Raw genomic sequence first — 25,071 nt, forward strand, 5'->3', positions numbered from 1 at the left:
AGCTTTCATGTCAGTCATGCAATTATTCATAGTACACATTCACACATTCACTATTATGCTGAGTTTATGTGGGGGACTGAAGGTGTGCCCCTTTGTTGTTTTGAGTGCCAAACAACACACATTCACTATTATGCGATATATATTTAATAGACTTTTACATGTAAAACATATTTTATATTATAACGTATGAGTTTAATTATTTTAAATGTAATATAATACTAAATTTTATATATCGAAATCATAATAATCGATGTCGGTTTCGGTTTGAGTACCCACAGGTTTTTTACTATTCGGTTCTATGGTTTCGATTCTTTATCAGTTCAGTTCTTAATAATCAAGTGAGCGAAGCGAACGATTTTGGGAGAAGGGGGGCTATGCGAGACAAAAACCAACTTGGTTGGTTTCTGTCTGTCTGTCCTCATCTTCTCTTTTATTTTTTTTTCCCCCAAATACCTTTCTCCTTCGCCCACCTCTCTCTCTCCCCCCGCATCACCCAACTCTCTCCCTCTGCCGCAGCTCCGCTCACTCCCCACTGCCACGCAGTATACTAGTCTATTTTAAATGGATTTAACTTTTTAAGACTTAGAACTAGAACATTCGGTTTCGGTTTCGGTTCCAGTTCGGTTCGGGTAATCGGATACCATTGGCATCCTTAGGTGTTAGGAGCTTATCACGTGGAAATTGTGCAAGTGGACTGACGCTCGTAATAAACTCTGGTGGTTAGTGATGATAGATTGGAAGTCAAGGCCCAAGGGTTTGGTAAACTTTGTGTGTCAGCCCAATTATTTTAAAGCCCAGCGCAGTACTTCTTCCCAGTTCGGCCACTCCAAATCAGCCACTATAGACGATGATTTGGTTGTTCAACTTTTGAGTAATAAGCATCGAGGATTCGTAGAAATAGATTTGGAGTCTGAAAATTGAATGCCCATGGGTCACTGGTTTATGTAAGATGGTTTCGGATAGTGAGTGACTACTTATGTAGTGTTTGCCTTTAAATTGAATGCCTCACTTCTGGCTTCGTGCTCCGCTTCTTCTTGCCAATAAAACATATGCTCGTTCCCATCATCACTATCGTCTCATACACAGTCTCCTCCTCAACACTGGTAATGGTGAGTGCACATTATGTTACACTGTCAAGTTTTATATTGTTAATTTTACATTGTTTTCCTAATCGAAATTTATTTAGTGTCATCTACTAGAGATACCAACTGTAGTTCGACCATGCACCCCTGGAGATGTTCTACTCATTTTGGATTTTGTGGACTCCCTCATCTGTGTACTGAATCAATTGCTGTAACTGCGGCTCATGATACTACTCGTACTAAAGAGCCAAGAAAGAAACGTGGTTATAAAAAGTCTGTTGTCGATTTCACCAAAGTTGACCCCGACTCCCTTCCTACTGTAATACTTGTTGGACGTCCGAATGTAGGAAAATCTGCACTTTTTAATCGGTCAGTTGCCATTTCAGTTCATTATTTTGCCCTTTCAAGTGCTCGGATTCTTTACTTTTATCTCTTGCAGCTTTTAAAAATCTACAACTTGTCATTCTCTGTCTTTTTAGTTTCATCCAGAGGAGAGAAGCTCTTGTGTATAATACTCCTGATGATCATGTTACTCGTGACATACGAGAAGGCATTGCCAAGTTAGGCGATTTGCGGTTTAGGGTATTGGACTCGGCTGGCTTAGAGATGGCAGCATCTACGGGAAGCATTCTAGATAGAACTGCAGAGATGACTGGGAATGTATTAAGAAGGTCACAATTTGCAATCTTCCTCATTGATGTGCGGTTAGTTCATTCACGACTCTTTAGTGTTACTTTGAATTTTTCGTTTCATGTTAAGTTGATGTTCCCATTCAATGGAATTTTCATGATTTACCGGCCAAATATATATATATTATAAACTGACGAGTTAACTTGGTGGATTTATATTGCTCCTCTTATCGTACTACTGTCACTAGAGATGGACTGCATCCAATGGATTTGGAGGTTGGAAAGTGGTTGCGGAAGCATGCTTCTGGAATCAGGATTGTTCTAGTGATGAATAAATCTGAATCACTTGATGATCATACGGGGTGTCTTGTTTCAGCTGCTGGAGAAGCCCAAATATTGGGATATGGAGACCCTATTGCAATATCTGCTGAAACTGGACTAGGCATGGTTGACCTCTATGAAGCACTTCTTCCTTTGCTTGAAGAGTATATGCTTCGTTCCATAAATGGTATAACATGCGCTTCATGTTTTTTTAGATTTTCTTTTTCGTCGTATTCTCGTCTGTGACTTGTTGCATGCTAAATTAGACAGCCAAATGCTTATAACTTTTTAATGTCTATATACCTGCTATATTTTCAATCTTCATCTAGTAATTGACTCATGCATTCAGCATTCGTACTATCATACATGCTTATGGTGTTCACTTTTCATGGTTATTTTTATAACAATATATGCAGGAATACACTCTAACTTGATTTTGGAGATCTTTTTCTTCCCATGAATTCCTCTCACCTAATAGATCAATTATGGTGCCTAAGATGCTTCGTTGATCACTACTCTGTCCTTAGTAGTCACGCTGTTAAGTATTTTCGGGTATTTGTTGCTACATTGGCTTTTAGTAACAGCAAACTTTTGGGTTTGTTTCATTATGAGAAAAGCTTGTAATAGATGTGCTTTTATTTTAAATTCTTATAATCCTCTCTGTTTATGGTAGTTTGATTTTTTAATCTCTAATTGATTTTCTCTATCAGACAAAGCTAGTCTGGGTTGTAGCATTTCTGAGGTTGAGGAATCCAAGCTACCTTTACAGTTAGCTATTGTTGGGCGGCCCAATGTTGGAAAGTCAACGCTGCTAAATACATTATTGCAAGAAGATCGTGTTCTCGTTGGACCAGAAGTCGGTTTGACCAGAGACTCGGTTAGAGCTCAGTTCCAATATGAAGGGAGAACTGTATATTTGGTAAAGATGAGGTTTTTTGTGCTTTCTGTCTTACTTTTACTTTTTTGTTTTTACGAGGTTTTTTAGATACTGACCAAATATTTGGTATAGATGAGCTCAGTTCCAATACAGTGCATGCACGTTGTGTGCCTCTGAACTGATTGTTTTTTCCCTCTAAATATGGTAGTGAGATATAATAAATTTTATAAATCAACTAAGTGTATACGATTAGGAACTGTATATATTGATGAATGTTGGTCCACCTCATTTTAATTTTAGAACAATATAATAAAATGGCATAAATTGTAATTATAGAGTTGGGAGAAGTCTCGTTTACAAAGTAGTAAAGAACCACTAAAATTGTATTGTTGTGAATGGAGAGGAAGTTTGGAGAGGAAAGAGAAAGAGGATACGGCCTTGTTAGTTCGGCCTTGTATCACTTCATATATATATATATATTGAGCAGGTGCCGACTAGCAAAATCGGTAAAACCTTAAGGAGATGATGCCTGAGGTCTGGGGTTCGAATCCCGCCAGCATGAGTTACTGATCTCATTTAAAACAGGTTTGCCAATAAAAAATAATAATATATATATATATATATATATATATATATATAGCCTGGCTCCAAAAAGGACCTTAAATAAGTACAAAACTTAACTACCAAATCTAAAACAACCCACAACTTCACCTACAAAATGATTGAAAACCTAATCTTTTGTGCATATGATCTACTAACCATAAAGAACATCTCTACAAAAATTCAACTCGTTTGATATCTTTTAACTTAGATAAAAATTGTTGTCCACTTTTGAAAAAATATCTAACGGTCCAGAAATGTCTAATTTTTGCAATCATCTTTTACCAATGTTAAAAATTGTCAAACAAGTTGAATTTTTGTAGAAATATTCTTTGTGGTTAGTAGATCATATCCACATAAAAAATTAGGTTTTAAATCATTTTGTAGGTGAAGTTGTGGGTTGTTTTAGATTTGGTACTTAAGTTTGGTATTTATTTAAGGTCCTTTTAGGAGTCGGGCTGTATATATATATATATATATATATATATATATATATATATATATATATATATGAAAAATAAGAGTTTACAATAATAGAAACTTTTTAAAATAAATCCCCTCGGGCAATATCCTCTTAGAACTCTAACAGAAGCAAAGATGTATTTGATGGTTTGGACTTACGTTAAGATTTAAGTTTCTAGTTCAGATATCGGCTATCAGAACTTTCCTTAAGCTTCCTTGTTATCTATGTAGTCTAAGGGGCTTGTGGTTAATTTCTCAGGTTGATACAGCAGGTTGGTTGCAGAGGACAAAGCAGGAGAAAGGACCTGCATCCCTGAGTGTCATGCAGTCCAGACAAAGTCTTATGAGGGCCCATGTCATTGCGTTGGTGCTGGATGCAGAAGAGGTATCACAAACATTCTTATTCTTGTTATCGCCTAATATTGTTAGTGTTATATGCCTATATCTGAGTTCGGGATCTAGAGACTAATGCAAGGAGCTTCTGGGGTTAATCCTACTAATCAAGTCATCAGATGTGGACAAGCTTCTAAAGAACTTGTTGACATGTTCCTTTTGTAGTTTTGTATTATTAAAATTATCCCGAACATCTAAATTTAGCCAATAGGAGATGGATAGATACCGTGCATCGTTTTTTGTGGGTTAAGGGCTTCCATATGTATTATAGGTTTGTTAGTTAAGTATTGGTTTAACAAATGGTGCTTAGACTATATAAGCACTGTCTTGTATATAAATAGAAATTGTTCTTATAAATAAACTTTTGAGAAATTTTACTCTTGTTCGTGTGGATTGAAGATTAATGCCTTGTGGAGTCAAAAGTTCTTTCTTGAATTCAAAAGTTTCTTGTATGCTTTCAATATTACCTTTTCCCATTTTTTACTCGGTGTGATAATATTAATTTTTATAGATTACAAATGCCAGAAGCAGCATGAACCATGCTGAAGTAGTTATAGCAAGGCGTGCGGTAGAAGAAGGCCGCAGTCTGATTGTGATTGTGAATAAGATGGATCTTTTAAGAGGGAAGCAAAAATTGTATGAGAAGGTCATCAAGGCTGTTCCAGAAGAAATTCAAACGGTTATACCTCAGGTCTGTCTGTTTGCAATATTTATTATATGTTTGACCATTAGATTATGCTGTTTTGATAAACAAAACAACACCTGGCTAATTCGCATTAAGGTTGATAAAATCTTTTATGTTATACAATAAAATAATAAATACATCATATCTATTGAAAAGGGAAAGAAAAAAGAAAAACACAAGACAAAACAAGACCTAATAAGGTTAGCTTGTTACAAAGTGGAAAACAAACAAAAAAAAAAATGGACAAAGAAGATGAAAAAGATAACCTAATAAGGTCCAATCTGACTTTTGATGAAATATAGAGGGAGCTTAGGGAAAGAAAAGTGAAAAATGTAGAAAATTAAAATGGTTCCCGAGAACCCAATTTTGCTCCAGTGAGGCATTATCCTCTATGTCGAGTCATTGCATGCTCCTTAATGCGACTCCTCAGGGCCTCACATATAGGGTTTCATGCTTAAGCCTCAACGTGTAATTGTTCTAAAAATGGTTTGGGGCACGTCTCGAGGGGTGCGCCTCCAACATTGTTTTAAGCACTAGGAGAATTTTTTCAAGTGTGAGGCTATAAGCATAAGATGCTTCCTGTTAGGTTGTACTGCCTATGATTGTACTTCACTCTCTTTTCAATTACATACAAACCCACCTCTTGCCAAAAAACAAACAACAACAAAACATAAAAATAAGAATGTAACAACTCTTAGGAGTTTATCCCAAAAGGAGAGCCTAAAATGTAGTATTTTTAATACAAGGCAACCCAATTTTTTCATTAAGGACTTAAGTTTTTCCTTGAGATGGTGTATCTTGTCTTGAACTCATGTGATTTATGAATACGTCTCTTTGGAAGTAGCCTAAGCACAAGAAAAAAGTAAACATGACTATCAACCTTAGGCATTGAATTTCTTTCCTTGCGATTGTTGCATGCAGTCCATAAGGAAGATGCATACCCCACCTCCCCTCCCCAAAAATAAATAAAAATAATAATAATAATAAAAGAATATTTTTGCTGTAATTTTGACCTAATATCAACAATCATTTGTTTCCAGGTGACAGGGATACCAGTTGTATTTGTTTCAGCATTAGAGGGAAAAGGAAGGACAACGGTCATGCGTCAAGTTGTAAATGCTTATGAAAAATGGTGTTTAAGGTTGTCAACAGCCCGACTTAACCGTTGGTTGCGGAAGGTATTTTCCTCTTTCTATCTCTTGTCTATTTTTTTCTCCCGCTGGCTGACAGTAAATGTACACACCTGAATGCGACATACCTAGTTACTTTTTCTCCTTTTGGTTCTTTAGGTTATGAGTAGGCATTCTTGGAAAGATCAAGCATCACAGCCCAAGATCAAGTATTTCACACAAGTCAAGGCCCGCCCACCAACCTTTGTGGCCTTTACAAGTGGGAAGGTGCAACTACCAGATACTGATATAAGGTTTCTAACCAAGTCTTTGAAAGATGATTTTGATATGGGTGGAATTCCCATCCGGATTATACAGCGTAGTGTTCCAAGAAAAGAGAGAAGCAGCACTAAGAGAAGCAAATTGACTGTAAGGATGCCTGAGAGGACACTTTCGGAGAAGAGAGGTGTCTGATCCACCAATGCAGCTAGACACTGTAATAGTGCATGTAATTGTAGGGAGAGATGGTTTGGTAATGATGAGTTGGTGGTAATGATGTAGTAGTATTTCTTCATTCCGGAAGCCCAAGTGGCCAAGTCGCTCTGCTGTTAACTTAATCTTGGTGATTAACGAAATTCTTTTGCGAGATAAACTAGAGTTTAACAGATGAAGTGGTGTTGTAACACAAACTCTCGAAGCCTGTTCTTTGCACTGAATAGGTGGGATTTCTCCAACTATAGGTGCAAGGGTTGTAGACCACATGATCGACATCAAATTGAAGATGAAAAATGCAATTAATTAAGTTGGATTTGTTTCAACTTTTCTAACCTTGGTGCTTCACTCCAGTACATAACTTTATGGGAAGCCAATGTGTGGCCCTTGGCACCTTTCTTTCTCTTTGTGACTTGGTCTTGCAGTATGGATGGTGTAAAAATAATAGATTGCAAGTTCGAGGGATAATTTCCTTGTCGGATGATAAGATTCTGTTAAAAGACAATCTAATGTGAAGGCTCTCATGAATCAAATTTATTTACACAAGGCATTATTAAAAGTTGATGGTCAATGCTCAATAGTTATTGAAATTTCTTAATTAGTCCCCTACTTCTCAACCAGCCTTTTTCACTCAAACTCCCTTGTCGACCCCCCAAAGGAGAAGAAAACTCTCAATGTACTTGAGTTTTAGTACGTGTTGAAAGTTTGCTGAAGGAAAAGGGGTTCCAGTAGTTGCAATATCGATCCTAGTCGGCAGAGCAGCATCTGCTGCGGTATCTTTAACCGAAAGTGAATTTTGTCTTTCCATTGCAGTTTATGCTTGCTTTTGATTTTTTGAGCAGTACGTTTGTCTGTGTTTCGTTTCTTTGATGAATATGTTTTGCATTACTTTGTTTCCCAAACAGTAATGAATTTGGCGCAGACCAAGTAAACTATGAGGAGAAGCAATGGCAAGAGTAAGGGAAAAATTAACAAGACTTGTTTGGAATCCCAGTAACGCACCTAAGTTTCTAGACTGTAGGCTATAGCATTGCCAAATGCGAACTTCGAGTACGTGATACATGTAAACTAATTTCTGACCTGAAATCTTGTATTGACATGAAATCTGCATCTCTCATAGTAAAAATGGCTGATTGGAGCGTTTTCTTCCATTTCCTCTATTTGCTTTTGCGTTCACATACTTCTTCATGAAATCTATAGAGATGGCTATGGTCTATGGACGTTTGTCTCCCCCGGACCAAAATAAATAAGTGCAGAACTTCGGGAGTTCTCACAAAGATTTACAAACCCCAATGTCAGTTCAAGGGACGACGTATTCAAAACCCCCACTACCAGCTCCGTCAACCAATATATATAATCACTTGGGATACATTAGGAATCAATCAAAGTCTAATATTAGTCCCCAAATAAAAGCGTGTGGATGTAGATATTTGAGAGAGAAAAACTAGGAATACAAAATAGCTTCCGCTCCAACTCAAGTAAAAGCATCATGTCTTTGTTAAAACATAACTTACATTCATGCTGTTCTTACCCCATATACGTGGAACTGCACTATTACCTAAGCAATTGGAGATGTTTCATAAAAATATATCATACATAAGAAGAAATTACAAATAACAACAAACACAAAGGGGCTAATCAGCAGGCCTAAAAATGCAAGTACTAGGGAGACCAGTATTCCATTTACAACTCGTCTAGCTCATCATCCTTCCTCATTTTAGCTCCTAAATCCCCTGCAGCCTGTGACCCTTTCTCTTTCGCATATTGGAGATTAAACTTGGCTTTCTGTGTCTGACCCACAGTCATTCACCGTCTCACCCAGTCTCAGTAGCTTTATCTTTCCCTCCCTTCACAGTTTCTTTCGCTTCCTTTGCCTTCTGTGCCTTACCGCTCAAGGTCTCAGCAGCATTCTGTTTCCCTTGTTCCAAAGTTTGTTTAGTAGAGTTATAAGTCTGTTTAGTTGCGTCTGCAGCTTTATCTTTGCCCTGCTCAAGAGTTTATTTAGTAGTGTCATAAGTTTGTTTAGTTGCACCAGTTGCTTTATCTTTCCCTTGCTTCAATGCACCCATCACAGCTTCCTTTGCTTCTTCAGCCTTCTCAGCAGCATACTGAGTTGCTTGATAAACTTTCTCATAAGCTAAGTTTGCCCCTTCACGGGCCTTCTCAGGAGCCAAATTTGAAGCCTCACCACCCTTTTCTGCTGCTTTACTTGCCATGTCCGATGCTGTCTCTGCAGCACCTGCAAGAACAACAGGTAAACACGATTCAGAGATTTCAGTTGAAGTAACATCTTATACAAAACCGAACATATAAGTCTAAACGTTGTCATGAAAACTTACCAGATGCTGTGTCTGTCACTTCTTCACCAGTCTGCTTTTCACCCTCTTTTGTAGATCCTAAACCCCTGATATTAAATCAAAATGAAACCACTTAAATCATCAACATGCTACCAACTTTACAATCTAAACAAGAAAATAAATTGTACGTGCGTGTACGATGAATTACCCAGTCATTTTTCCTTAGCCCATTCAGTCCAAGACTCGGTATTCTCCTTAGGTTCTTCTACAGTTTCTCCAACTGAATGTTTCAACTCCTCTGCTTTCCTCTTAGCCTCCTCAGCAGTCTCATTTGCTTTCTCCGTTGTAGTAGTAGTAGTAGCAGAGTAAATCATTTGCACTGAAAGCATAATGCATAGAAACACTATCACCATTTTCTTCCCCATCTTTTCAATCTATCAAACAAACTTCTGCTTCACTGAAATGAAACGTTGTCTCTTGTTTTTTGATGTTGAGAACAAGAATTCTCTTCATTTCAAAACGGTAATAAGAAGCTTGCTAAATTGTGTTAGTGTGGAATAAAGGATGGTAACATGGTAGGTGTTGACCATACTACCTTTTGAGTTAGTGGAAATGTGGCTGCTTTATTAGGTACGTGTCAAGCTTACAGTGCCTAAAGGAGGGAAAATGTGTACCTCGATTATCTAGTTTTCTGATGTTCGTCGGCCATTGACATATGATCAGCTGGTGTAGGACGTAAAGAAGAAATTATATTTCTGAACGTATTTCTGCTGGATATCCGTGACTGTGGGCTTTAACTTAAGCTCAACAAGTTATGGAACTCAAAAACTATGGAACATCAAGATTTTGGATCCCCGCTTCATTCCCTTACTTTTCTATCGAGAGTTTAATTGAAAATTGCCCAAAAAATAAAATGAAACTTTCCAATGGACCTATGTTGTCATTCTTTTCAGCCAACTGATATAAGTAGAGAGGTACTAGACAAGAATGACAGTTTAGATTAAAAAAATTTGACAGTGCGATATTAATTTAGGATTCGCAAACAATGATGGATTCACAATGTGATGAAGGTTTCGAAATTAAAGTTTGGTAAGTTTCACATTAGCATTTATAATTTACAAAAACTATATATACAGAAATGAAAAGGAATTTCTTCTCAAATTGTTGAGCTCATTTACTGGTTCACAAATAAGACGGTTTACTAAACCACCCTACACGCTCCTAACATTTTCTTATGCTTTCAAAAGGGATACATTAAAATTTGAGAAATCAGAAGTTCTGATATAAAGAGCATACCTCAGACATTATAACCCATGGAATAGCTCCAATTCGAAGAGAGAAGAACACTACAAAGGACTGAAAGAAATTCATTGTCAGGAAAGAGAGAAGAACACTACAAAGGACTGAAAGAAACTCATTGTCAGGAAAAAGTGATATAACACCATTAACAATGATTAAGCAATATTAAGAATTTCGGAGAGCAAGCTCATAACACAAGTCCCACTAGTGACAGTATCCCCATGACACTGTAGGAACAAGAACCTTCTTCCACAGCAGCCTAGGTTGGGAAGGGTGAATAATACTTAGAAACCACTCTAAACATTGGGAATTGCAGAACTATATAAGCTTCAAATGCCCACACTCGAGATTCGCAACCAATATAAATACATGATTCGAAATGAAGAGTCTAATGTGCGCACATCACAACTAACCTTCCAATAAAATGCAACTGCAACAAGGAGGAGGCTAGCAGTCATTCCAGATTACGAAACCTGCACCAGTGGATCACTCTCTTACAATCTTAGTTTGAAATTGTAAATAGAATTTTATGTTCTCAAAAGCCCACATCCGTTGGGATAAGGCACAGATGATGGATTTATATATCATCTTTTGAAAGGAAGAGAAAAACTAATTTTGCTCAAGATACACATATCCCTTGAAAGGCTGGGGGTGAATTGCCAAACACCAAGTCTCAGGCTTGACAGTTACTCCTCTTTAACTTAATAGGAGTATATGGCAATCCAAAGGCCCAATGCTGGATAGCTTTACCCAATGCCTGATGCTGGGATCTCGTATTTTCTGAAACTCACTATGAGAAGTAGCCGGTGACCAGCTTTGTCCACCAACCAAGTAGTAACCCCAGTAGCAAGGACCTGTTTAACATATAATGTTTAGAAGCTCACACAAAATACATGAAATATCCAATTAAACTGGAATTCCCTATTTGATATTTCTAGTTAGGATTCCCACCTGAATGACTCAAAGTCCTAATGTTGCAACATTGCTTGAGGAAATTCCTGATCAAATATGAGCAAGAGTTAGATAACACGTTTACAGCTTAAAGACAAGGTCACTTTGTATTTAATTGATCTTAAGAGTCTAGTGCTGTTTTTTGTTTTTTTTTATCGGTAAGTGTACAGTGCTGATAGTAAATAAGATAATAAGCTGCAGTTTATATCAAGTTATAGATAAAACCACTTTCTTTAGAAAATTATAAGCGCATGAGTTTCAAAAAATTGAGACGATAAACTCACAGCACCACTCAATTAATTCAACTCCCAATAGGAAGTCATCACCCAGTTAGCTAAAATAATTTAAGATGCTAAAGAACAAGAAGAATAAACAGAATAATAATAATAATGAAAAAGCCCAATAATGCAGATACATCTAATATCAAACCCTAATTGCACAAAGACCAAGTTTTTGGAATCCTTTAGAAAAAGAAAAAGATTATGACCTCTAAAAACTATTTAGCAGCGCCAAATTTGTGTACACTACACTACAAAACTCCCCTAGAATATGCAATGTTGGAGAAGTGTAATTGATGTATCTTGTTGGTAGAAGTTGCAACAATGGTTAAACATCAATTCTGAAGAATAGAACAAGCACCTAAAACTAGGGTTTAAACCTTCAAACAAGAAGAAAGAAATAATATTCAATAAAAACCATCTAACAATGAAGGCCTAGATGCCTTTATATAATAAATTCAACTTATAACTCTAATTGGATTCCAAATAGGAAACCTTACTAATTCCTATTCCTATTCCTAATTGAATTAGGAAACTTGAGAAATAGAAACTACCAATTAATTATTAACTAATATACATGCTCATGCATCAGTAATAGCTTGATTGACTCAATGACTCATATAATTAAAACCCATAAAAAATGAGCAACTAGGAAAGGAGGCCCTTGTACTTCAATGTGTGAATGCGAAAAATGATTCCAATTAATAGAGTATGTTCTTATCAATTATCTATATAAAACCAAAAGAAAAAGGTCAATACTGGTACGATTTAATATTCTCAAGGACTTATTCAAATTTAGGAACAACTGAACAACAAAAAATATAAACAATGAATAACAAAGCAGTGTGCAAGTATCACCATCAAATGCTCTTTTTTGTGGGTTATAGTACCATCAAGCTTAAAAAATTAGCACCTCACCAGCAGCCTTAAAAATATTACTGGAGTAGAACAGGATGCCATTGATTCCACTCAACTGCTGCAGCACAAGTAAATCAATTCCTACCTGTGAAGAATATCAACAATCAGAGCAAATTAGGTTCTAAAAATTGTTAGGATGGAATACTATTCCAAAGCAGTGAAATATTAAACAAGATATGATACCATTAGTGGATACCAATATCTTCTTTGCTTGAGATCTGAAAAACGGATTGCAGTTCTTCTTGGTGATGCTATAGACCTCTGCATAAACTCAATTCCCATATGGTTAACACATGAAATATATTCTATATAAGCTTTTATCTGCAATGAGTCTGTGTGTGATGTGAATAGAATGCGGAAACAACTCCAAATCAACACACCATTGATATATTGAGGCTAAATCTAACCCAAATTTGATAGAAAAAGGGATTTTAGGATAACCTAAAATCAACACACTTTTAATCCGAAAATCACAAACTATATTCTCAATAAATCAACCTCCTAATTCATAAGGCCAAAGGCCTTACCTTATTTATACAATTCAATCCTTGTAGTCCAAGGAAACCTAAATAGAAACCAAACCAAATTATACTAAATACCACTAGAACAACAATTACTAAATAACTAGACTTTTAACGATCCTAATTCAAGGGAGATATCGGTCTCAAATCCACGTAGAACTTGCAAAGAAATTTCAAAATCTTCCATAAGACCCATTTTTTCCTGGATTAAAGAAAAGAGAAAGAAAGCACAAAAGAGGCAATTCAATACATCATAGTCAAGAAGCGAATGTCAAAACCAGTTGAGATGGAAAAGTAATTCCATGATCCTTACCAGCCATCGACGTGATTCGGGGATAAAATATAGGCCAGGTATCAAAATTCCTGCAAAGAATAGAACGTAAGTTCATCAAAAAAGGAAGTCACTAGCCATGGAAATAACCAAACATGAGAATAAGCATTTATTAAGATGTTATTGTGATACTTACCAATCTAATGACATTTTTAAAAGCATAATGATTTGAAAAACGAACCAGACATGAGTATAATTGGTGTAGACTGTAGAGTAGTAGGGTAAAATGTGACGCTCAAAAGTTAAAAACTAGAGGTACTAGAAGACATTTACTGAAGTGAAACAAATTCGTCTAAAAATCAAAGCAGTGGGGCCTGAGCGGAGGGTGGAGAAGAGAGAAAGAGAGATGGGTTTGTGACTGGGGAGAGAGTGAGTCAGGGTTTGGTTGAGAGGGAGAGGGACAGGCAGAAAACAGAAACCAACCAACTTAGTTGTTGTCCCCTCTTCTGCCCAGAGGCCAGATCGTTCCATCAAAACAGTGGGGAATGAGCGGAGCTGGGGGAGAGAGAGAGAGTTGGGTGAAAGTGAAAGAGTATTGGGGCAAGAAAAAATGAGAGAGAAATTGAAGACAAACAAAACCAACCAAACAACTTTTTGGGCCACCTACCCCACCCGGCCCAAGATCGTTGCTCCGCTCATTTGAATATTGAGTCTACAAAAAATGGGTTTGGTTATTAAAATCGAAAACCCAAAACCTTATAAAGCACTGTACATTTGAGAACCTAATCTCGATAAGTTGAGGTAATGACACGACAAAAACACGAAAACTCATCAGAAGTGTAGGGGAGTGATATTCTCTATCCAGCATGCGCCTAACATAGTGGAAATAACACATCGACTTATGAATACAGGTCGCATCCATGAGCCAGTAGAACGCTATATACAGATCGCAATATCATGCGAACTACGCTAGGAAGTGACACAGACCCCCTATCCATAAGCAATCATGACTAAAGGGTACTTGTACATATCTTGACCGTCAGCCACTGGTCACGGCCGCAAGCTACTTGTACAGACTGCCGCTCCACATCATTACAGCAGACCTATGAGAACAGTTCTTACGTGCTATCCTAATCTCCACCCCTCGTTTAGGACACCCTTGACGCGTGGAGAGCAAGGATACACTCTTGATCTCTATAAATACCTCTCCTATGAACTACGCCAGACCTGATTCTACTCTCCCCCATACAACCCAGAGTAAGATACGTAGGCAGTTCACTCTCAAGTCGAACTCGGTCTCATCCAATAGTCTATTCCAGTCCCCCAGAGACTGTTTGTAAGGGAAAACCATATCACACATTTACATTGGCGCCGTCTGTGGTCTCGATTACTTGAGAAACCAGACTATTTCCAAACAAATCTGTAGCCAAAACTCTCAAGCCCACGAAGCATGGCAAGCCTCGAAGCTCAACTTCACCTTTTAGCAGGCCAACTAGGGACAGTGAGCGAGCAAATAGTCGAGCTCGGGCAAGAAAACATCACACTCCCGCGCGGTGGACACAGTAACCCACTAGGAGTCACCGCAGAGGACGGCGTCATCAACATCACTTTAACGGATCACCGAAATGAACCAAAGGCTCGACAAAAACGGTAAAGAAAGATTCCACTCGGATAGTGCAAAAGATGATGAAAACCTACCACCGCGATCTCCATTTGTTGTTGAAATATCGCACAAAGTCTCTCCTCCGGACTTTGTCCAACCACGGTTCCCGATGTACGACGGCCGCGACATGCCCGCCAAAGATATAGCACGATATGTTCAAAGTCTTGCCCCTACAAATAAGACCAAAGTTCGACCATCTCCACTGCGGACTATTTCCGCGAAGTCCAAAGGATGGCCCACTCGATTGGTTCTTCTCCCTCGAGGCGGACTCCATAAAAGCTCGAACGGCTTCACCGATTGCTCGCGAAAGCCAAGACATCCACAAATGGCGTAAGAAGGGTGATCTCAATTCACTCTTCCTTTCGCTCTTGGCAAGGAGGAAACCTACGGCTCCTTCCTAAGCCGGTTCAAAAGCGTAACTCTTGGACATGGAAGCGGCCTCAAAGAGTCATTTGCCGCGATGGCTTTCACAACCGCTGCGACCCGCAATACCGACCTAACGGATCGCTCCGAAAGACCGACCCGAACGCTTAACCGAGCTATATACTTTCGAGTTGATAAATACATCAAGCTGCAAGAGGGTTTGAAAAAGCAGAACCAAGAAGAAGAAGAAACAGAAGAAGGAGAGGTTTACGAGGTAACATCATCCTCTAAAAAGCGTCGTCGACAACAAGGACAACCCTCCAAACCCAAACCAAGCAATGATCGAGAATTCGCCGTGCTCACCAGATCTCCTAGTTACATACTAGAGAAGATCAAGCGAGCTGCCTTCTACCGATCGGAGATAAAGGCGACGGCCGGATCGCCCGACCGACCCGACCCTTCTAGCGGCGTTTTTCATCGCTAGATGCCATGAGACCGACGTGTGCTGGGGGCTCAAACATTATTTGCAAGACCTAGTCGAAGCCGGGCACATCAAGCAGTACACCAATATACCCGACGGCGACCTGCGCCACAAGCTCATGGCCCGCAGAATACGAAGCAAGTCCCCACCCCGACGGAGCGATCCGCGGTCCCAAAGTCGTCCTCACAGCTGAGGACTCTCCAAAGAACGCTCCCGTCAAGATCGCCGTCAAACATCAAGAGGTCGCAAGCATGACAGAACCATCCACATGATCACACTCCAGGATGATTTCGTCTCGAGTTCACGAGAAAAAAGAAGACACGTCCGTGCCCTCCATGAAGTGTACAACTTTTCTTCACAAGCCGCTCCCGCGCCACGCAGTTCAGGACGTAGAACAGGAGACATCACCTTCTCAGAGGCCGACCTCAACAAAGTCTGCCTCCCGCACAACAACGCACTCGTGGTCCACGTCAAAATCAGTGACTGGACCGTCAAGCGAGTTTTGATCGATCCTGGCAGCTCCTGCGATATTTTGTTCTACCACACGATCCAAGAGATGAACCTGCCAAAGTCGGTCTTCATAGACCCCATCGCACCCCTCTTCGGATTCAACGGCGGCTCGGGGCCGATCCAATAGGAGACATCATACTCGGTCCGGTGGGCTCCCGAAGACAAGGTTAAACTTCAATCACGCGTTTCAACGTCCTAGATACCAAGTCGCCCTACAACGCCATTCTAGGGCGGCGGTGGATCCACCAAATGCGGCGATCGGTCCACTTTGCACCAAGTGCTCCGTTTTTAAGCCCAACGGGAATGATGGAGCCGAAGCAACCAGCTCGAGGCCCATCATTGTAATCAGGTCATCGCAGCAAACAAGATCGCTGAACCTCCCATCACCGTCGGCAACGAGCCCACCAGCTATACGATGGCCAAAGACTTAGTGGCTGAGGTGAGAGCCAGCGCACCAAGATAGAACGCAGGGGCCTCCAACAAGAACTTCCTCTCACCAGCCCGGATCATCACGCCAAGGCAAAGGCATCAAAGATTGCAAATGCAAATCGAGGTCGCGATTGGAGAACGCGTCGCGTGCAAACAAAATCTCGAGGTCGCACTACCAGCTCTCATACAACCAACCGGCGGAGTTGTTAAAACAAACCACCCGGTTTACGTTGTCCGCGGCCACTTTGTCCCCTGACCCGTTGTCGTAACCACAGAAGACGCTCCAACTCCTACGGCTATTCCAGCCAATCATCAGACCAGCCCAGCATCGGCAAAGTGCAATCCTCCGAGGAGAGCACTTTCGAACGCAGCTGAACCAAACACCGACTCACTTAAAAGCGAAGTGAATTGAACCGAAGACGACCCTAAACTCGTCTATGTCGGGGATAACCTCGACCCCACACTTAAGGCTCATCTTGTAAATTTTTCTGTCCATGAATAAAGATGTGTTAAGCGGTGATATCGGCGCGTGGTATAGACCCTAGAGTTGCATGCCACCGGTTAAACGTCAACCCCGGTGCCAAACCGGTTCGACAATGACCTAGAAGATTGTCTTTACGCTTTCAAAAGCAAATCAACGATGAGGTAGATAAACTCAAACAAGTAGGTTTCATCCGGAAGGTCGATTACCCAGTGGGTCGCAAACATAGTGGCGGTTCGAGAAAGAAAGAATGGTACAAGTCCGGCTTTGTGCGTCGACTTCACCAACGCCAACCAAGAAACTCAAAAGACTGACTTCCCACTACCCAGATCGACCAACTAGTCGACCAGACTTGTGGGCACGAGCTGCTCTCATTCATGGATGCATATAGTGGGTACAATCAAATACCACTTGCTGAAGAAGATCAGGAGAAGACCTCATTCATCACTGAGCAAGGAATTTATTGTTACAATGTTCTCCCGTTCGGACTGAAAAATGCAAGGGCGACATATCAACGACTTATAACTGACATGTTCCAAGACATGTTAGGAGATACCATGGAGGTATACATCGACGACATGGTTGTCAAAAGCAAGAAAGTAGGCGACCACCTCACTCACCTCGAGCAAGCGTTCTCCAGACTATGACGAACCGGAATGAAGCTGAACCCAGAGAAGTGCCTTTTTGGAGCGTCATCCGGAAAATTTCTCGGTTATCAGGTCTCGCAGCGAGGTATCGAAGCAAATCCAGACCAAATTCGGGCGTTCCTCGACATGCCCGACCCGCAAATAAAGAAACAAATACAAAAGTTGTCAGGTATGGTCGCTGCACTCAACCGATTCATATCGAGAGCATTAGACAAATGCCGACCGTTCTTACAGATACTAAAGAAAGGCGAGCAGTTTTCATGGAACGATCAATGCCACCAAACATTCTCCACTCTTAAGGAATACCTGACAACACCCCCCGTCTTAGCTAAAGCCCACGATGAGAAACTCTGGGGCTTTATCTGGCAGTATCGGATTTCGCCATCAGTTCGGTCCTATTCAAAGAGGAACACAACTCAGAAAAGTCGATCTACTTCACAAGTAAGACACTCACTCCAGCAGAGAGGAATTACTCCCACATAGAGAGAGCAGTCCTTGCTTTGTTATACTCGGCAAGAAAATTCAGACCTTACTTTCAAGCCCATCCAATCAAAGTACTTAGCGATCTCCCGTTGAAGAGGATCCTTCACAAAGAAAATAAGACCACTAGGATGGCAATATGGGTAGAAGAATTGGGCGAGCACCACATGGACTTCGTCCCCCGCACGTCGCAGAAGGGTCAGGTCGTCGCAGATTTCCTAGCAGATTTTCGGTCGGCGATCTTAAATGGGAAAGAAAACGAGGTCGCACCCACAAAAGCGAACATAAAAACAGTCTGGTCCCTCTACGTCGATGGTTCCAACAACCCCGGCGGCAGTGGTATCGGAATCGTTTTAGTGTCCCCCGAGGGAACTATGGTAGAGAAAGCAGTCCGCATCGACTTCGCAACTTCCAATAACGAAGCGGAGTACGAAGCACTAATAATGGGAATGCGTGCGGCAATCCAGCTCGGTGTAAGGGAGATCCAAATCTTTAGTGACGAATCGGTCGCTCGGCCAGTCGCAAAAGAGTACACTACCAGCGAAGGTAACCTTTCCAAGTACCTTCAAGTTGTTAATGATCTGCTTCCTTCTTTTAGCAGAGCTACGATACACCATTTTTTGCGTGACGAGAACCATCACGCAGATAGCTTAGCATACCTAGCGACCCAGACACCGAACTGTGCCCCAAGACAACTGACCATTGAAGTGGTCGATCGACCAGCTTACCAAGTGGACCATGTCTTGGCAATCAGTGACCTGTGCCCACTCTCTGAAGATCAGATGAGTCAAACATGGATGCAGCCTATTATACAATACATCCAGCACGACACACTTCCGGATGAGCGTACCGAAGCCAGAAAGGTCCCACACCAGGCACGTAGCTATTGTTTGTTGAATGCCAGGTTATTCCGCAAGTCCGCAGGAGGACCTCATCTGAGGTGCATCAGTCCAGAGCAAGGTCAGTTAATTTTCGCCGAGATCCGTGAAGGAGAGTGTGGCAATCATGCCGGAGGTCGCTCATTGGCCCACAAAGCGATCTCCCAAGGATACTTCTGGCCCCGTATGCAGATTGATGCCAAATCGTATGTCCTCAAGTGTGTCAAATGTCAAACATTTCGTCACAACATCATACAGCCAGCCCGTGAATTGATCAACATCGCGAGCCCTTGGCCATTCCACATGTGGGGCATGGACATTATGGGACCATTCATCCTCGAAGAGCACCGCTTCGCCCCGTCCCCATACGCCCGCATTATTTCACTAAGTGGGGTGAAGCAATTCCGTTGGCACACGCGTCAAAGAATCACATGTCGGGAATTTCATTTGGACTCATATCATCATCACCGGTTTGGCTTACCACAATAACCGGTGATGGACAATGGCTCCCAGTTCAAAGGTAAAACAGTCAAAGAGTTTCTGGCCAAGTGGAAGATCGTTCATGCCTTCTCTACGCCCCAGTATGCCCAAAGCAACGGACAAGCGGAGGCCAGCAACAAAGCCATTCTAGAGAATCTGAAGAAGAAAATTGAAAAGAACAAGAGCCAATGGCCAAATTAGCTTGAGAACATACTATGGGCTCATCGCACTACATCTCGCTCCAGCACCGGCGAATCACCATTTTCCCTATGCTATGGTACAGAAGCCGTCATCCCCACCGAGCTGACAATCACGACAACCCGATCTGAGCTTGTCGAGCCAGGCCTGAATGACTCAGTTTTAGCTCGAGAGGTCGACCTCCTCGAGGAACGGCGCAATCTGGCAGCCATCAGAGTAGCATCCTACCAACAAGTCCTAAAGCGATCCTACAACAAACGAGTACATCCTCGATCTTTTCAACCTGGGGATCTCGTTTTGAAGAAAACTCAAGATGACTCTAAACTAGCACCAACGTGGGAAGGCCCTTACATAGTGGAACGCGTCGTTGGCAATGGAGCGTATTGGATTAAAACCCAGGAAGGGAAGTTGCTGCCACGACCTTGGAACACATACTTACTAAAACAGTTTTACCAGTAGTGGTAGTATGTATTGTAATTCATGTCCACGTGTACTACAAGCTCAAGTGTAAGCTACTGAAGATTGTTATCATAAACTGCGGTTTTTTTTTTACTCAAATCTCCAAGCTAAGCCACTCGCACCACAAGCATCATACAAACGCTCTCAAGCGAGCAAAACGCTCTCAGGAGCTTACAGGCTCATCGCCTCTCCGAATCTCGCTAAGTTGAGGACCTATACTCCTATGATCAACTCAGCGAGAACGCTCTCAGGAGCAGCACGCCCTCAGGGGCTACAAACGCTCTCAAGCGAGCAGAACGCTCTCAGGAGCTTACAGGCTCATCGCCTCTCCAAATCTCGCTAAGTTGAGGACCTATACTCCTAGAACCAACTCAGCGAGAACGCTCTCAGGAGCAGCACGCCCTCAGGGCTACAAACGCTCTCAAGCGGCGAGAGCGGCTCGGGGAGCTTACAGGCTCATCGCCTCTCCGAATCTCGCTAAGTTGAGGACCTATACTCTTAGGATCAACTCAGCGAGAACGCTCTTAGGAGCAGCACGCCCTCAGGGGCTACACACGCTCTCGAGCAAGTAGAACGTTTCGGGGGAGGGCGTCTGGGCTAAGTTGAGGACCTCTCCGAGTTTCACTCGTTGAGAACCTATACTCCTAGAACCTACATTAAGAACGGCTCGTTGAGAACTATCTCCTAGAACCAACCGACCTCGGGGAACTTCGAGAGGCCCGTTCCCCTAAGCCTAAGCTAGTCAAACACTTACATCTCCTAGATCGCTCTCCCGAGCAATACTAAACAAGCATAACACTTTACGAGAACAGATCTCAGAAACAAGTTCAATGAAATAAGTAAGAAAGTAATACCTACAGGCGGTCAAGCATAAGATAAACATCAAGCATACAAGTACCATGGAGCTATACTGACAAGTTTCCGATAACCGGTTCAAACCCACCCGATCTGGCTGGGTTTACCCAGAAAAATCCGGTCGGACGGTAACGAGAGAAAGCAAAATTAACGAACTGCCACTTTCGTGGAGACCAGTTCTCCGTATCGAAGAAAAGCGAACTGCTCAGGGCCAGCCTGAAAACACAGCTCTAATGTTTAACCCTCGTAGGGGCAAAGAACAGACAGATCGTTTCAACACGAACCAAATTTCTTACCAAGAAGCAGAATCAACATCACGGAGCACCAACCACATGCTTGTCCTGAGGAGCAGCGCTGGTCGAAGGAACATGCCTCGCAGCCCGCAGAACAACGCGCATACCCGTCCCTTGAACCCCATCTGCCTTAGTCAGCTGACAATACTTCTCGTCCAGCTTGGCATACTCACTATAGGCCGTGGTATACGCGCTTTGAGCTTTGCGAGCAACCCGCTGACATCGCTTAGCATACTCGGTGACTTACGCTACCTCCATTTTGCAGCTCGGCCATCTCAAATGACCCCACCCTGGCGTTCTCATCAAGAAGACGGCCGCGGTGCTTAGCGATCATCATGTCAAGTTTCCTCTTTGTCGGCCCCAGCAGCTTCATAAAGCATCCCATTTCGACCGAGGGAGTTGACATCGATATCGGCGACGTTGCCTGGCGTTCTTGAGTTTATCATACCCAGCCAGAAACTATAAGGACAGAGTCATAATCAGAATCACTTATGAAACAAAGCGACGAAGCTGATAGAGGAATACTCACCAAACAACTCGCCATATCCATAGTCCCCACCAGCGTGTCCATGTCTTCATCCTCGACTTCAGCCCGGTCCCCATCTAACACGATCCCCTTCAGCAGGCTAGTCGCTATGGTAGAGTGGAAGTTGCAATCGAACGCGTTTTCTGACGCTTCTTCCCCGTTCTCCCCATGTAGTAGAATTCGCTCCCCACGTCCCCAACACGAGGGAGCGAACCCTCATTAGTGACGTGACGACCTTGGCCCAGGTCGTCGCTTTCCTTCCTTGACCCGATGGGAGCATTCATTTCATTGCGGCGACTGAATCAATGCCGCCCGTCGGCGACCCAACCCCTGGATCGTTTGCTCTTCTTGCCACCGGACCACAACAGCTTTCCCTCTTACCGGTCCCGGTCCCCATGAGGGGCTAAACTCCATCTCCTCCATGAGCAGAGAGGAACTCGCTCTGACACTCCCTTCTCCTCTGATGTAGGGCAAACACCGAGCCATAATGAAAGCTGAACACAGAAAACAAAACAAAGATGGTCAGAGCGACCAGTAACTTCTACGTTCACAATCTAAACGAAAGCAAGAAAAACGTACCTGAGTAAAAGGAAAATCAAAGAGAAACCGAAGCAGGTAGGAAGGAGAACAGCCGCAGTAGGAAGAACAAGAAGAGCAAATGCCGTTGCTCTCCCTAGACCGGTCGTATTTATTCTTAGGAAACGTCTCTTCCCAAGGCACACCATTATGGCATCGAGACACCAAACGCCAGCCAACCTGGCAGCCATCATTTCATACCCCCTGACCGCCCACATTCCGAGCCCGTGCCGCGCCGCTACTATATCTCAGTGCGCCCGAAACGAAGCATGGCGCCCTCATCGAGATGAACGACCTGCACCAATTAGTTCATAACAGCAGGCACACGCTTACAAATATAAATATTCCTCTCATACACAAGGCCAGCCATAAAGGGAAATAGCAACAAGATTCACATTCATACAAGGAGCGACCTAACGACAAGAAGGGCGCCTGATTCCTGAATCAACCCCGTCTGGCGAGAATACTCGGAAATCCAAAGCCAATTAAACATCCAGCATCGTAATCAATAACAAAGGAAAAAAGCGAGCTGCCCAGGTCAACCTAGGAAACTAGCTCTATTGTTTACGGCTAGAGGCCCATTACAACCGCATGTGCTAAACAAATGTTCTAAACATTTTCACCTAAATCTTCTCCAAGAGTAACATTCAAAACAGAGACGGAGCTTGGATCACCAGAGGACGCCACAACTGCCTCAGCACCAACCACAGGGAGATCGCTGGACCCCTGAAGCTGCTCACTTATCAGACCAGTGAGGGAGGGTGACACGACTGCAGGAACAGGAGCGGCAGCTTCGGTGATTCACGCCGAGCTTCGCCCAAAGTCCGGCGTTCCCGCTCCTCCTGCAGGCCGTCCATTTTCCTTTTCAGCTCCTCCACTTCAGCACGGATGGTGAGATAGGCTTCTTTGGCTTGCAGAGTGGAAGTCTTACATCGTTCAGCATAAGTGTTCGCCGTGGCTAGTTGGCCCCTCAACGCCTCCACCTCATGCTTCAACTCGATCGACTCGTTCACCGCAGAGGCCCTCTCGAGTCGAGGCGGTGGTGAGGCCTCTCAGGCCAAGATCCAGTTCGGCCTTTTCTGCCTCTTGCACAGCCCGCAGATTCGATAGCTCGTCCCTTAGCGACTCAACATCCGCCTTCCAATCAGCGATCGGCGGCCGTCTTCAATTTCGGTACCCAAAGAATCAATTGCGGCAGCTCGCCACAACATATCACGTTATCATCAAATAATAGCATGTAGTGCAACAACACAGTCAAGAAGAGCGCAAAAGTTACTTACCAGGCACATCGCCTTGTCCATCCCCCTCAGGTTCGACTCCAGCTCCTTAGCATCCAAGTCCTTCCTATCACCGTCCAGGGTCATCCCCTCCAACAAGCAAGCAGCTATAGGGATGGACTTGTAGCTGCAGTCGGACCTCCTCACATAGCGCTTCTTCCCAGTTACCTCATCAATGTACATCAGGTTGCGCTCCAGTTCGTCCTTTCTAGTACTGGACTGCCCTTTACCAGTCTCCCTTGCACCGACCTTTCCCTTCATCTTGCCAGAGGGATCTCCAACAACCTTGGGTCGAGCGACCTCCGGGGCAACCTCCGGGGCATCCTCACCTAGGACGCTGAAGTCGGGCATCGGCCTCGCCCTCGAGCTGCGAGCCGCCCTTCCCCCAGTTCGCACTTCACCACCCAGTGCGGTCTCAGCTACCCTCGCAGCCTTTGCAGGTCGATACTCTGGAAGGTCGAAGAGAACGTCGTCCACATCAAAAGGAGCGTCCTCTCGACCCCTTCCCGCCTGGACCAGAGGCCCGGCAATTCCAACGGGTCGCTTCACCCCAGTACGGCCCCGCTGCCTGTCTTCCCGCATCACCAGATCACTCTTACGCTTCTCCATAACAGCTTTCCTCGACGTATTCCCACTCAAGTTACCCCGCGCTCGAGCCTTCTGCTCTACTCTTTTTTCCCGGATGGCAGGTCCTCAGCGCTTCAAAGAAATCGCAACTTACGGTAGCTTGGCCTGTTTTTCATTTCGCGACAAGCAAAGCGAACTTCGATCACTTGTCGACTTGACTCCTTTTTCAGGCGGATATCTGCATAGGCAACAAAGACAAGTTTTGATAAAAAGTTCAACAAAACCAAGTTGACCCTAATCGGACTTATTTACCGCTACCCACCGATAAAGTTGCATACTTTATGGTTCACACTTAACCCGCTTAGCGATGGCGTCCTACAAGGAGCAGCGATCGTTTGTCCCACGACTTCGTTACTCTTTACCGTCGAAGCGCCCGACAGCCAGTAGTAGCTTCGTGTTTGCAGGCTAAAGTTCAGTGACCTAGATCGGTTTACGAGGTAGTGCTCGATCACATCAGCGACCTCGATTCGGTACTCACCACTGGCGTTCAAGAGGTTAAAAACTTTAAATAATAGCCACGTATTCCCCCTGGCCGAACAGCGCCTTGCCCACAACGGTTCGGGGAACTTCGCAAAACCAGCTTGGAGAGCGGTATCGTCATGTGCCCTCGGTTGTCCCTCACGGATGATCACCCCATGATTGGGTGGGGTGTACCTCTCACTA

At 42.8% G+C, this 25,071-nt stretch overlaps 2 protein-coding genes across 7 annotated transcripts; one reads left to right on the forward strand and one right to left on the reverse strand.

Annotated features, from left to right (window-relative positions):
- Nucleotides 1-736: 736 nt before the first annotated feature.
- LOC147504120 (GTP-binding protein) lies at nucleotides 737-6,985 on the forward strand. Of its 3 annotated transcripts, none has more exons than XM_086557209.1 (9): nucleotides 737-1,109; nucleotides 1,187-1,451; nucleotides 1,562-1,786; nucleotides 1,960-2,219; nucleotides 2,743-2,951; nucleotides 4,231-4,356; nucleotides 4,876-5,055; nucleotides 6,090-6,227; nucleotides 6,339-6,985. In XM_086557209.1, the coding sequence occupies exons 1-9, from the start codon at nucleotides 1,001-1,003 to the stop codon at nucleotides 6,630-6,632; spliced, it is 1,806 nt and encodes a 601-aa protein (XP_086413335.1). In that variant the 5' UTR covers nucleotides 737-1,000; the 3' UTR covers nucleotides 6,633-6,985. The 3 variants fall into 3 exon arrangements, with proteins under 3 accessions (XP_086413335.1, XP_086413338.1, XP_086413336.1); XM_086557212.1 differs by having other exon boundaries at nucleotides 859-1,109; nucleotides 1,200-1,451; XM_086557210.1 differs by having other exon boundaries at nucleotides 859-1,103.
- A 1,139-nt stretch (nucleotides 6,986-8,124) lies between these two features.
- LOC147504121 (uncharacterized) lies at nucleotides 8,125-13,787 on the reverse strand. Of its 4 annotated transcripts, XM_086557214.1 has the most exons (12): nucleotides 13,382-13,519; nucleotides 13,228-13,277; nucleotides 12,921-13,116; nucleotides 12,577-12,654; nucleotides 12,394-12,478; nucleotides 11,198-11,244; nucleotides 11,038-11,100; nucleotides 10,660-10,719; nucleotides 10,244-10,303; nucleotides 9,156-9,326; nucleotides 8,990-9,054; nucleotides 8,125-8,889 (listed from the first exon to the last, which is right to left on the reverse strand). In XM_086557214.1, the coding sequence occupies exons 10-12, from the start codon at nucleotides 9,161-9,163 to the stop codon at nucleotides 8,648-8,650; spliced, it is 315 nt and encodes a 104-aa protein (XP_086413340.1). In that variant the 5' UTR covers nucleotides 9,164-9,326; nucleotides 10,244-10,303; nucleotides 10,660-10,719; nucleotides 11,038-11,100; nucleotides 11,198-11,244; nucleotides 12,394-12,478; nucleotides 12,577-12,654; nucleotides 12,921-13,116; nucleotides 13,228-13,277; nucleotides 13,382-13,519; the 3' UTR covers nucleotides 8,125-8,647. The 4 variants fall into 4 exon arrangements, with proteins under 4 accessions (XP_086413340.1, XP_086413339.1, XP_086413341.1 ...); XM_086557213.1 differs by having other exon boundaries at nucleotides 12,577-13,116; nucleotides 13,382-13,787; XM_086557215.1 differs by having other exon boundaries at nucleotides 12,389-12,478; nucleotides 12,577-13,116; nucleotides 13,382-13,787.
- Nucleotides 13,788-25,071: the final 11,284 nt, after the last annotated feature.

Source organism: Coptis chinensis, chromosome 4 (genome assembly GCF_015680905.1).
Source record: "Coptis chinensis isolate HL-2020 chromosome 4, ASM1568090v1, whole genome shotgun sequence".
NCBI lineage: Eukaryota > Viridiplantae > Streptophyta > Magnoliopsida > Ranunculales > Ranunculaceae > Coptis > Coptis chinensis.